The sequence below is a fragment of the Phocoena phocoena genome, chromosome 2 (assembly GCF_963924675.1).
Source record: "Phocoena phocoena chromosome 2, mPhoPho1.1, whole genome shotgun sequence".
NCBI classification, from domain to species: domain Eukaryota; kingdom Metazoa; phylum Chordata; class Mammalia; order Artiodactyla; family Phocoenidae; genus Phocoena; species Phocoena phocoena.
In genome coordinates, this window is record NC_089220.1 from 43,122,444 (window position 1) to 43,136,521 (window position 14,078).

Sequence of the window (14,078 nt, forward strand, 5' to 3'; positions counted from 1 at the left end):
ACTTAAAACAATCATGCATATATATAGATTGCTATATGAAAACCTCATGGTAACCACAAACCAAAAATCTATAATAGATACACACACAAAAAAGAAAAAGATAACACTAAAGATAGTCATCAAATCACAAGAGATGAGAAAAAAGAATAAAGGAATTAAAAAAAAAAAGACCTACAGAAACAACCAAGAAACAATTAACAAAATGGCAATAAGAACATACATATAAATAATTACTTTAAATGTAAATGGACTAAATGCTCCAATCCAAAGATATAGAGAAAAGAAATGAGAAAAAAATCATTACATGGAGACTAAACAACATGCTACTAAAAAACCAACAGGTCAATGAGGAAATCAAAAAGAAAATTAAAAAATATCTTGAGACACATGACAATGAAAACAAAACCATACAAAATCTATGGGATGCATCAAAAGCAGTTCTTAGAGGGAAGTTAATAGCAATACAGGCCTTCCTCAAAAAAACAAGAAAAATCTCAAATAAACAACCTAACCTACCACCTAAAAGAATCAGAAAAACAAGAACAAACAAAACCTAAATTCAGCAGAAGAAAGTTAATAATAAAGATCAGGGAGGAAACAAAATAGGGATTTTTTAAAAAATAGAAAAAAATCAATAAAACCAAGAGCTGGTTCTTTGAAAGGGTAAAGAAATTGACAAACCTGTGGCCAGGCTCACCAAGAAGAAAAGAGAGAGAACCAAAATAAGCAAAATAAGAAATGAAAAAGGAAAAGTCTCAACCGCAGAAATACAAAAAACAATAAGAGAATACTATGAACAATTATATGCCAACAAATTTGACAACCTAGAAGAAATGGACAAACTTCTAGAAACACAGAGCCCACCAAAACTGAATCAAGAAGAAATAGATAATTTGAACAGACCAATCACTAGCAGTGAAATAGAATCTGTAATGATTTTAAAAACTCCCTGCAAACAAAAGTCCAGGACCAGATGGCTTCACAGGCGAATTCTACCAAACATACAAAGAACTTATATTTACCAATTCTTCTCAAACTCTTCCGAAAGACTGAAGAGGAGGGAACATTCCCCAAAACATTCTATGAAGCCGTGATCATCCTGATATCAAAAGCAGACAAAGATACCACCAAGAAAGAAAATTACAGGACAATATCTTTGATGAATATAGATGCAAAAATTCTGAACAAAGTATTAGCAAACTGAATCCAAAAACACGTAAAAAAAATCATACACCATGACCAAGTGGGATTCATACCAAGTTCACAAGGATGGTTCAACATACACAAATCAATCAATGTAATACACCACATTAACAAAAGAAAATTAAGAAACCACATGACCATCTCAATAGATGCAGAAAAAGCACTTGAAAAAATTCAACATCGATTCATGATAAAAACTCTTACCAAAGTGGGTATACAGGGGACATATCTCAACATAATAAAAGCTATTTATGACAAACCCACAGCTAATACAATACTCAACAGTGAAAAGCTGAAAGTCTTTGCACTAAAATCTGGAACAAGACAAGGATGCCCACTCTCACAGCTTCTGTTCAACATAGTATTGGAAGTCCTAGCCACAACAGTCAAACAAGAAGACAAATAAAAGGTATCCAGATTGGAAGGGAAGAGGTAAAATTGTCACTACATGAAGATGAAATGATACTATATAAAGAAAACCCTAAGGACCCACACAAAAACTACTAGATCTGATAAATGAATTAAGCAAAGCAGCAGGATACAAGATTAACATTCAGAAATTGGTTGCATTTCTTTACACTAACAATGAAAATCAGAAAGAGAATGTAAAAAAAAAAAGAACAATTCCTTTTAAAATCACACACACAAAAAAACCTAGAAGTAAACCTGACCAAGGAGGTGAAAGACTTACATGCTGAGAACTATGAAACATTAGCAAAGGAAATTAAAGGGGGTTCAAAGAAATGGAAAGATATCCCATACTCTTGGATTGGATGAATTAATATTATTAAAATGGCAATATTACCCAAAACAATCTACAGATTTAATGCAATCCCTATCAAATTATCCATAACATTTTTCACAGAACTAGAATAATCTAAAAATTTATATGGAACCATAAAAGACCCAGAATTGCCAAAGCAATCCTGAGGGGGAAAATAAAAAGCAGGAGGCATAACTCCCCCAGACTTCAGACAATACTACAAAGGTATAGTAATCAAAACAGTGTGGTATTGGTACAAAAACAGACATATAGATCAATGGAACAGAATAGAAATAAATCCACACACCTACAGTCAATTAATCTTCAACAAAGGAGGCAAGAATATAAAATGGGAAAAAGACAATCTCCAGCAAGTGGTTCTGGGAAAGTTGAACAGCCTCATGTAAATCAATGAAGTTAGAACATACCCTCACACCATGCACAAAAATAAACTCAAAATGGTTTAAAGACTTAAACATAAGACATGACACCATAAAACGCCTAGAAGAGAGCATAGGCAAAACATTCTCTGACATAAATTGTACCAATGTTTTGTTAGGTTAGTCTCCCAAGGCAATAGAAATAAAAATAAACAAGTGGAACCTAACCAAACTTACAAGCTCTTGCACAGTAAAGGAAATCATAAAAAAAAAAAAAAAAAAAACACAAAAAGATAACCTATGGAATGGGAGAAAATATTTGCAAATGATGTGACAGATAAGGGATTAATCTCCAAAATGTATAAACAGCTCACACAACTCAACAATAAAAAAAAATCCAATCGAAAAATCAGCAGAAGACCTTAATAGACATTTCTCCAAAGAAGACATATAGATGGCCAATAGGCACATGAAAATATGCTCAACATCACTAATTATTGGAGAAATGCAAATCAAAACTACAATGAGGTACCACCTCACACTGGTCAGAATGGCCATCATTAAAAAGTCTACAAATAACAAATGCTGGAGAGGGTGTGGAGAAAGGGGAACCCTTCTACACTGTTGGTGGGAATGTAAGTTGGTGCAGCCACTATGGAAAATGGTAGGGAGGTTCCTCAGAAAGCCAAAAATAGAACTACCATATGATCCAGCAATCCCACTCCTGGGCATGTAACTGGACAAAACTATAATTCAACAAGATATATTCACCTCTGTGTTTCTAGCAGCATTATTCACAATAGCCAAAACTTGGAGACAACTTAAATGTCCATCTACAGCTGAATAGATAAAGAAGAAGTGGTACATATATACAATGGGATATTACTCAGCCATAAAAAAAGAACAAAATAATGCCATTTGCAGCAACATGGACGTGACTAGAGGTTATCATACTAAGTAAAGTAAGTCAGAAAGAGAAAAAGAAATACCATACGATATCACTTATATGCAGTGACACAAATCACTTATAAAATGTGACACAAATGAACCTATCTACAAAACAGAAACAGACTCACAGGCAGAGGTCAGACTTGTGGTTGCCAAGGGGAGGGGGAGAGGGATGGACTGGGAGTTTGGAGTTGGTAGATGCAAACTATTACAGACTATTGCATTTAGAATGGACAAACAACAAGGTCCTACTGTATAGCACAGGGAACTATATCCAATCTCCTGGGGTAAACCATAATGGAAAAGAATATTTTTTTAAAAAGAATGTATATATGTGTATAACTGAGTCACTTTGCTGTACAGCAGAGATTGGCACAAACTGTAAATCAGCAATATTGCAATTTAAAAATGTATTATTAAAAAAAAAAGACATACAGTGGCTGAATGGATCCAAAACCAAGACCTACAAGAAACTCACTTCATATCCAAAGACATAAACAGATTGAAAGTGAGAGATGGAAAAAGGTATTCCATACCAATGGAAATCAAAAGAAAGCCAGGGTAGCAATACTTTTATCAGACAAAACAGAGCTAAAATAGAGTTAAAGTAGAGACTGTTACAAGAGACAAAAAGGACACTACATAATGATCAAGGGATCAATCTAATAAGATATAACAATTGTAAATATATATGCACCCAACAGGGGCACCTAAATACATAAAAACAAATATTAACAGACATAAATGGACAAATCAACGATAACATAATACTAATAGGGGACTTTAACACCCCACTTACATCAATGGACAGATCATTCAGGCAGAAAATTAACAAGGAAACACTGGCCTGAAGTGACACATTAGACCAGATGAAATTAACAGATACATATAGAGAGAGAACATTCACCCAAAAGCAGCAGAATACACATTCTTGTCAAGTGCACATGGAACATTCTCCAGGATAGATCACATGCTAGGCCACAAAATCAAGCCTCGGTATATTTAAGAAAATTGAAATTATATCACCATCTTTTCTAACAACAACACTATGAGACTCTAATTCAACTACAAGAAAAAAACTGCAAAAAACACTGACATGTAGAGGTAAACAATATGCTACTAAACAACCAATGAATCACTAAAGAGATCAAATAGGAAATAAAAAAATACCTGGAGACAAATGAAACAAAAACACAATGACTCAAAATCTATGGGACTCGGCAAAAGAAGTTCTAAGAAAAAAGTTTATAGCTATACAAGTTTACCTCAGGAAAAGAAAACATTTCGAATAAACGATCTAATTTTACACCTAAAGGAGCTAGAAAGCAAAGAACAAACAAAACCCGTTAGTAGAAGGAAATAAATCATAAAGATCAGAGCAGAAATAAATGAAATAAAGCCTAAAAAATTGAAAAGATCAATGAAACTAAGAGCTATTTCTTTGAAAAGATAAACAAAATTGATAAACCTTTAGCCAGACTCATCAAGAAAAAGAGAGGGTCCAAATCAATAAACTCAGAAATGAAAAAGGAGAAGTTACAATGGACACGGCAGAAATACAAAGGATCATAGCTGCTATGAGCAACTATATGCAAATAAAATGGAAAACCTAGAAGAAATTCGTAATTACGTACAATCTCCCAAGTCTAACCCAAGAAGAAATAGAAAATATAAACAGACTAATTACCAGTAATGAAATTGAATCAGTAATTAAAAAAAAAAAATCTCCCAGTAAACAAAAGTCCAGGACCAGGTGGCTTCACAGGCGAATTCTACCAAACATTTAGAGAATAATTAACACCTATCTTTCTTAAATTATTCAAAAAAATTTGCAGAGGCAGGAACACTTCCAAACTCATTCTGTGATGTCAGCATCACCCTGATACCAAAGCCAGACAAAGATATAACAAGAAAAGAAAATTGCAGGCCAATATCACAGATGCAAAAACGTAGATGCAAAAGTCCTCAACAAAATATTAGCAAACCAAATCCAACAACACATCAAAAGGATAATACACCATGATCAAGTGGGATTTATCCCAGGGATGCAAGGGTTTTTCAATATCTGCAAATCAATCAATGTGATACACCATATTAACAAACTGAAGGATAAAAACCATATGATCATCTCAATAGATGCAGAAGAAGCTTCCGACAAAATTCAATACCTATTTATGATAAAAACTCTCCAGAAAGTAGGCATAGAGGGAACTTACTTCAACATAATAAAAGGCATATATGACAAACCCACAGCTAACATTCTCAACAGTGAAAAAGCTGAAAGCATTCCACTCTCACTACTTTTATTCAACATATTGGAAGTCCTAGCCAGAGCAGAGAGACACAACCAAGTTGGATTTTAGTGATCAATCTAATGGAAAAGTGTATAGTGGATTTAATAGGAGACCCTGTTGGCAGTCTTACCAGTTAGGAATTCAACAGTCAGCCTTACGAAGAAAAGGGAGGAAGCAGCGTATCATCACTTTGCTTTCCTTGAGGTAAACTACTTGACTGTGATAACAGTTCTAATTCAGAACAGATATGTCAACCCAAACACCATTTTCTAATGTTCATTTCCAGTTAATGGATTTATCTAAAAAGACCCTTTGTCTTAGGGACACAGACCTTGCCAACATAGCATTCTCTTTTTAGGACCCCCTTTTTTAAAATTAGAAATGAACTCAATGAATGTTCCATATATTTTACTGCCAAGGCATTTAAAAATCTGTTTTCCTTCAGGAAATTCTCAAACTGGTATGAACTCTTTCTTCCCAGGTACCTCCAGATCATCAGTTACTCGATGTAAACCGGGAGCCAACTGCCCCAGTTCACACAGTAGCGTCAGCAGACAACTGTCCCCTCTGTCTGTCACCGAAGATTCTTCTGCTCCTATTCTTGAACTTCAGAGTCGAGGATCCTCTGGAGTTTGCGGACACAGAGCCGAGAGGCAGAACAGATCAGGTATACGGGTAACCTCCTCTTAAATAACAGTACGTTTGGTAAGCTTCTAGCCAGCAATGAAAGATCTCACCATTGGCACAGAATGTAGAGATGTTACACGGACTCTCAGGAGTGCATGTGGGGAAAGTTTATCAAGTGGGAGGAGAAGGAAGAAAGGAAATGTGCAGATATAATCCATTAATGATGTACGGTGTACAGTGTAGCAGAGAAATAATACCAAAACCTATAATTGGAGGGTTTAACATATGGTGAAACAGTGACTTCTAATGAAGTCTATAAGGAAACTAGTTTTCTCATCTTCCCGATGTGAAAAGCCAGCATCTTTTACCTCAATCCTGGGATTTAGTATTAGCACACTGTAACCATTCTGAGAAGAATAAAAGTACCAGAAAAATCACAGACTCTGCTCTTGTCTTTATCAGGACTGCCAGTCCTTGTAGCTCTTCTAGTTTTCCCAATTTTACACCTCCTTCACTTCAGTTGTCTCCCGGATCAGCATTTACTATTAAATCAAGACCTTTGGCATTTCCTCACGTGTGCCTGACCACTTACCAACTCCTGGGTTACTGGAATTGCTAGATAAATTACCTTAATATATCCATGGGTTTCCCAGCAAACTTATCATTTTAAAATGCAGCTGGGTCCATTAGGCTGCTGCCCAATACTGTTACATTTTGGTGGTGGACATCATACTGCCTTCCCCAGAGATGCTCTCAAGCTCTGAGTCCATACTCACTTGCTCTCATCATATGACCACACTTCTACTTTCCTGAAAAGACTAAAACAATTGTGTGCTAAGAGATGCTTTCCTCTCTGCCTCAAAACGTCTCTGTTCTCGTTTGCTAATTTGCTAATTACCATCATTGTGGGGACCACCTTTGATTTTTGTGTTTGCTACCATTCTGATGTTGACTCCTTCTGCATCCATGATCACCTTCTCTCCATCTCTTCCACCTACATTTTCAATCTCTCCTTCTCCATTTATTCCTTCAGCTTGGCCAGCAACATATTAAAATCTCTTGCATCCTTAAAATCAATAGTGACAACGCAAAAACAACAAAATACTCTATTCAAAATAAGTGGGTAGTGGGAAAAAAACCCTCAAACTTTGAGAACACTAGCTTTAAAAAATAAACAGAAGAGAGGGCTTCCCTGGTAGCGCAGTGGTTGGGAGTCCGCCTGCCAGTGCAGGGGATACGGGTTCGTGCTTCGGTCCTGGAAGATCCCACATGCCGCGGAGCAGCTGAACCCTTGAGCCATGGCCGCTGAGCCTGTGCGTCCGGAGCCTGTGCTCCGCAATGGGAGAGGCCCCAAGAGTGAGAGGCCCGTGTACCGCAAAAAAAAAAAAAAAAAACAGAAGAGAAATGGTAATTCAGGGGACTCAAGTAAACAAAGGTATAGAAGAAGTGTGAAAGCCTCTTGTAGGGTCCTACTTATCTGATAAGAGGTTTTATACAAGAAAAGATTTTTTCAAAAAACGACAATATTTTAAAATGGAATCTCAGCAACTATGGACCCCAAGGCTAAAACTCTTTTTTTAAAAGTGAAGAAAATCACATCTTAAATCTTCAGAAAGTTTTAATTGGCTTTAATAAGTTACGGTAATATTCTTATCATCCCAGTTATCTTCAGAACAGTATGTTCCAGTTAACTAAATATGGTTAATAAATTTGCCCTACCTATCATATAGAGATTACAAATCTTAAAAACTGTACCATTAAAGACCACGTGGGGCATGATTTACTCTTTTTGTAATGATTCAGAAGACATTTGGGGATATTCCTAGACACCAAAAAGAAAAGAAAAATAATCTGAAGAGCAGCTCACCATTCTTTCATGAACGTTATGGTACTTAACCTCAAAATGAAGCCCATGAGATACATATTATCGCTGTTTGACAGAGAACCTAAGATGGAATTAAACATATACTCAGGGCCAACCAATGGCAGGACTAGGACTTTCACTCATGTTTCCAAATTCCAGTGGCCTCTACCATCAATTTGTATGACTCCAATCAAGGTTCATAGAAGCGGATGGAATTCCTGGTAAATCAATTTTAATGATATATCCAAAACAATAGATCTAAGCAGGACTCTAGAAAATCATGCTTAAAATGGTCAGAAAAACAAAAGAACTCTGGAGAGCCAATCTTTGTATGGTATCTGTAGATAGTAAAAGAATTGTCAACAATTCAATTTAGTTAGCAGAAGAAAGAATGAGTCAATACTAGGTGGGGATTTAGGTGACTGTTGGTGTCATCAAAAATATTCTCCATGCTCTGACGGTGGTACAGATGCAATCTTCAAAGAAGGTGACCGTGAAGGCAGATATCAACTCAAAGGGATACTTAAAATCTTTGTAGAATCGTTCCTCCTTTATAAGCTATTCCCTGAGAATAATGTGATCTGAAGTGTACTAGAGTACACCTTTCTCTTAATATCACTTCTATCAAACCTCACGCAAGACTGCCATTCCTGCCAGGAAACAGAAGTTTTTCTCCAAACCATTTCTGAAACTTCCAGTGCTTAAACGGGGAGCTCAAGCCTGAAACCTAGACAGAATCAATATTCAGAATAAAAAGTTTAGACGTTGGAGTCATACTGTCTTAGGTTCAACCTTGAACAACCTTTAATACAACTCTCAGTTTTTTCATCTGTAAAATGGGAATAATACCTACTTAATTGGGTAGGCTCGTGTTCCCTTCCCAGCCTTCCAACACCAGAGTCTCTTATTCCACCCTCTTATACATTTTTGTTTTTTCCCTTTACTCTCTGTGTAAGCCACATGGTCATAGAGGGAATTTGCAGAACTGTTATGAAGTATAGTCTGTACACAGCCGAGGGAGCTGGCTAACATACTTACTGACTCATCTCAATGTCACTGCATCATGGGAGCTTCTCCTAATCATTATGCCCGCCTCCTCTTAACAAGTGCTTCTCCTCTGCTTCCATGTGGCCTTGTATCTGCCATACGTGGTCCTTATCATACTGTATTAGATGTGTTCTCTGGCCTTTGTCTAGATTATGAGCTCAAGTCTTTCTTGTTTGAACCCCTGGAACCCGACTATCTAACTCCTGGTAGTCTCCATAGGACTTTGTTGAATAAATAAATAAAAGAACACCAGTTTTCATCTTCTGGAGGCCTAGGCTCTGAGAACTCTGTTTATGAGACTTGGAAGTCATGTAGAAATTGCTGTGTTCATCCTTACTTGGTTTATATTCTGCAGTGAAGAATTCACTTTCAAATCTTGCTACCCACTTTCCCCAAACAATTATATCAGGAAGCCTTAGCTGGATGAAAGCTTTACCCCAGTGGGGCAGTCCCACCTGGGTCATTAAGCAGTGAGCACACATTCAGCAGGAGAGCCAGCAGGTTCTGGAGAGGAAAAGTGAGAAACCATCCACTCTCACTTGCTATCTGTGGGCTGCACCACTTTCTTTTTTTTTTTTTTTTTTTTTGCGTTACGCGGGCCTCTCAATGCTGTGGCCTCTCCCGCCGCGGAGCACAGGCTCCGGACGCGCAGGCCCAGCGGCCATGGCTCACGGGCCCAGCCGCTCCGCGGCATGTGGGATCTTCCCGGACCGGGGCACGAACCCGCGTCCCCTGCATTGGCAGGCGGACTCTCAACCACTGTGCCACCAGGGAAGCCCTGCACCACTTTCTTAACCCCAGGATAAGCCTTACGCTTAAAGGAGGTCCCTGGAGACACAACAGAATCTTGCAGACAATTCTGCCTCCTTTCCCCCAGGATTCTACTATCTGGGGACTCAGGGTGACCACTGCTTCCATTAAATTTCCTGACAGGTACGTAAATTCATAAATTCGAAAACAAGTTGAACTCGTTTTCTCTATCAGGGGAGAAGACCTTTATGATTGTCACTTTCAGAGAGCTTTGACTATTTTAGTGTGAAAAAATGCTACTAAATTTTCTTAGTAAATGTAAAAATACAAAGCAGAACTCACTGTGCTCCCAGAAACATGTTAAGTCGTAATTTGCTCCGAGATGGAAGGTAATTTTGTGCAGTGCAGACTTGCTGTTTTGGGGACACATCCTTTTCAACTTAATAGTCATCTTTGCTGCAGTTAAAAAAAAAAAAAAAAGCCTCTCAGTGGAATATAACAACACACACTTATTTCTTGTTCACATTTCATGTCAGCAGACACAAGGTTCTGCTCACTCTCCCACATAGACCCAAAGAGCAGCTTCTTTTTGGGATTCTCCATTCTAGTGGCAGAAAGGAAGAGCTAGAGAGGTAGTGGGACCCTGTGATGCCTCTTGAAGCTTCTGCTGAGAGGTGGCATACCACACATCTGTTTACGTTTGATTAGACAAAGCAGGTTACGTGGCCAAGGCCAAAGCCTTTGCAGCTGAAATGTGTAATGCTCTCACAAGGAAGTGGGGAGGGTACACCCAGGAACAGAGAGCATCCACCAAGTCCATGAGCATCGTCATAGCCTGGATAGGGGTCCAGATACACACTGTACCTTACAGAGCAGAGACTCCAGATTCCAGACAGAAAATGAGCTAGAGTTATCTGTCTCTTCAAATGACAGCAGGAGAAAAAAAAAGAACACTGGTGATTCTACTGTCTGCCTTTTTGATTGCTGTTTTATAACTTGATTTCCACACATTTGTATTCCTTTCCTGTTTGCAGGGGATGATGGAACACAGACTCATCCTGAGGATAGCAGCCAGGGAAACAGAATCAAGGCTCGCTGCCTATCCTGTACGTCTATGGTTCTGAAGGCCATCTGGGGACTTTTGATCATCCTGTCAGTGTCATCATCTTGGGTTGGAACCACACAGATTGTAAAAATTACTTATAAGAACTTCTACTGTCCATTTTTCATGACTTGGTTTTCAACAAACTGGAACATTATGTTTTTCCCAGTCTATTACTCTGGTCATCTGGCCACTGCTCAAGAAAAGCAATCTCCAATGAAAAAATTCAGGTAGGTTTCATGTTAAATGGCCAGTAGGAGATGGTTTGAAATAATTTCATGCAAATATGCATAATTTCATCTCTTTGGAATATGAGTTGAGTTGAGGAGTGTGGAGAGGCAGGATCTAAGGTCAGTAGTGAGCATATTAACATGAGGAAACAGAATCAGTACCACCCCCAAAATTATTAAGTGTCTACAACATGCCAGGCCCTGTGCCGGTGCTTTTGTATATCTTAGCTTATTAACCATCATTGGTGGTAACAGCCACGTTTTAAGACGGTGTTAGTTATCCCCATTTTAACACAAGAGGTAATAGGTTTGGAGAGATTCAGGGACTCGTCCACGGTCACACACTTATAAATAATGGAACCCAGATTTTAATTCAGATCAATTTATCTCTAGCCACGTTTTAAAAGAACAACCCAAGATCTCGAGCCCAGAAAAAAAAAAACTGTATTAATAAGATTATTACAGAAACATTTGCTCCGTATTCTGGACACAGTGGTGTTATAGCAGATGAAATGACTTGGTCTCAGGTAAAGGGAAGTTTGGCCTAGGGATGGTTTAAAAGATGCTGTTCTTTGCTGGCTAGGAGCACAGAGAGCCTCGTCTGTTGGTTTGCTAGCCATGAACTTGAGAGTGTCGTGGTTCTAGTGGTTGCTCGGAGCTAAACCTGACTTTTGCAGCCCCATCTTGGGGAGATCAGGAAGCTGGCAGACATGTCATCCAGCCCTGCACAGCACTCAAGGAAGGCACAAGCAGTGTTCGGGTCAAAGTCCTGTCCTAACAGACAGCTTCTTGAAAGGAAAAGCCAGAACTAAGGAATAACTTCCAGGACGGTCACTCTGATCGCCAAGAGAAAACAGCAGTCTTGACCTCAGCAGATGGCAGTGGGAGAGCGACAGTTTTCTTCACCCACTTCACCCACTCAGCAGAATGACAAGAAATTTGTATTGCAGGAGCCAAAATAACCTTTCTTTCTTGCCCTTTTACCTAATGAAAGGAAGGAGTGACTGTTACCATCGATGCATTATAAGACTGTCCTTGAAAACTTAAGACACTGTGAAGGCTTTAATCTTCAACTTCCAATTTATCACCAGCTTGGAAGTGCCCGGGAATACTGAAGTCACCCTGTGAGCTGATTTTCCACGTGTGTCCATGAACGTTCAGCTATCATTAAAGAAACAAAAGCCAATTCAAGAATGATAAATGTTTTCTGGTTTGGAGGAAAGAAAAAAGCCTTATACCTGCTTGGGATTGCTAAAAATACTTTCTATTTCTTCCCATCAAAGTAGACATGATGCTGGGGCATAAGATCTTTATTAATAACAATATTTAATACATGATTGCAAGGGATATGATTATCAGAATAAAATTCTCTCTGTTTGAAAATACCTCCATTTACCCATAGCATGTGTTCCTATGGTTTAGACACACGTGCTGATAAAAACAGCAAAAGTTGAGTCTGGGAAGTAATACCTCAGAACACCTCAAAGCAAGCCAAGTCAGTTTTATTGAAGAGAATACATTTACAAGGGGCTCCTGCTGAGAGAATGTTTGGGGAATGAGTTTCATCTTCACCGCATCTCTCATGTTGAACTAACTCTGAATTTAGGGAGACCTGTAACTTGACAAGACACCTCCTCCTGTTAGTGCCTAGTGTGAAGTTGTGCATTTCTGAAACTGAATCAAAGAGCTTTTGTTGTCGAGCAGAAAACATTGTGAAAGGAATATTCTCCAGTGGCCCCCTCCATATGAGAGGTAAACATTGCCAGAAAATGCTGAGATCCTTGATCTTTTTTTCCCTGTAGACTCATGAACACCATCTGCCAAGAAGGCACCCCCTGAAGCTCCCGTGGCAGAACAAGGGGAAAATATAGTATATAAGACTGAAAACAGGATTTGTCCCATAGCGCCAGACCCTATACCTATTTCCTCCTTTTCTCTTGAATGCTATGAAAGCATTTCCAGTCTTTTTCTTATCACTAACATCAAAAGAATTTTCAGTAAGGTATCAAATCTAGGTGGTAAGGATTGTTCATTTGGAAGTAGTTTTTGATATTTCCATCATTCCATTTATATACTATCAAGAGAATTCAATTGCCTCAGGTGAATTTGAAATTTAAGAAGAAAAAAATTATATACCATAGTTTTGATGGTATATCAAAAGGGTATCAAAGTGTAATTTCTTAAGGAAAAAAAACTCTAGAAAGCATGAAACTAGAGCCAAAGATAAATTTGTCATGTGTCAGGAAGCTATGAAATGTACTTAAGATGCCATCTGACATACAGAAACGGTTCCATAACTAGTAGCTGCTGGAACAATGATGAGCACAGTTATGTTATTAGTGTCCCCCGACTTCTAAGCTTCTTTCCAAGTTTTGCCTCCTGTCAATGCCTCTGGTCTAGAAATTCTGATCTCATCATCCCAAGGAGAGACCTACCATTGTTATTTCCTTCTCCATAGAAATCCATCTTTTTAAAAAAAAAAAAAAATCACGTTTCCCAGCACTTACTGCTTAAATGGCAAAAGGTTTTACCCAGGTGAACTGGCGTTTGAATGGAGAGCATTTTTATTAATTCTTGTAACAGCAGTGACAAGTGGGGAGAAGGTTGGCAGTGAGACGAGAAGGGAAGAACAAAGGGTAACAAGGAGGAAACCAATACCTGGGGGTCAGGATGAGCCAGGCCAAGAGCCTCTGCCGGGCAGCAGCCCTTTGCCTGGGGGACTCTCCCCATCCATGTGCCTCCACTGGCTTCCCCATGGGGCAGGGTGTTCCCTCTCCTGAATCCAAAGTCTTTGCTGGAGAGCACTCTACCCAGCATGACGGTGGGCTCTGGGAAGGAAGAACCATCACTGGCTAAGACCAGTGATAAGA

At 38.6% G+C, this 14,078-nt stretch overlaps 1 protein-coding gene across 1 annotated transcript in view; it reads left to right on the plus strand.

Annotated features, from left to right (window-relative positions):
* Nucleotides 1-14,078, plus strand: part of SLC35F4 (solute carrier family 35 member F4) — a 292,727-nt gene that overhangs the window by 259,246 nt on the left and 19,403 nt on the right. The window contains exons 2-3 of the mRNA XM_065872284.1: nt 6,070-6,255; nt 10,911-11,208. Of these exons, the coding sequence (XP_065728356.1) occupies nt 6,070-6,255; nt 10,911-11,208 (484 nt within the window). The remainder of the gene's footprint in view (nt 1-6,069; nt 6,256-10,910; nt 11,209-14,078) is intronic.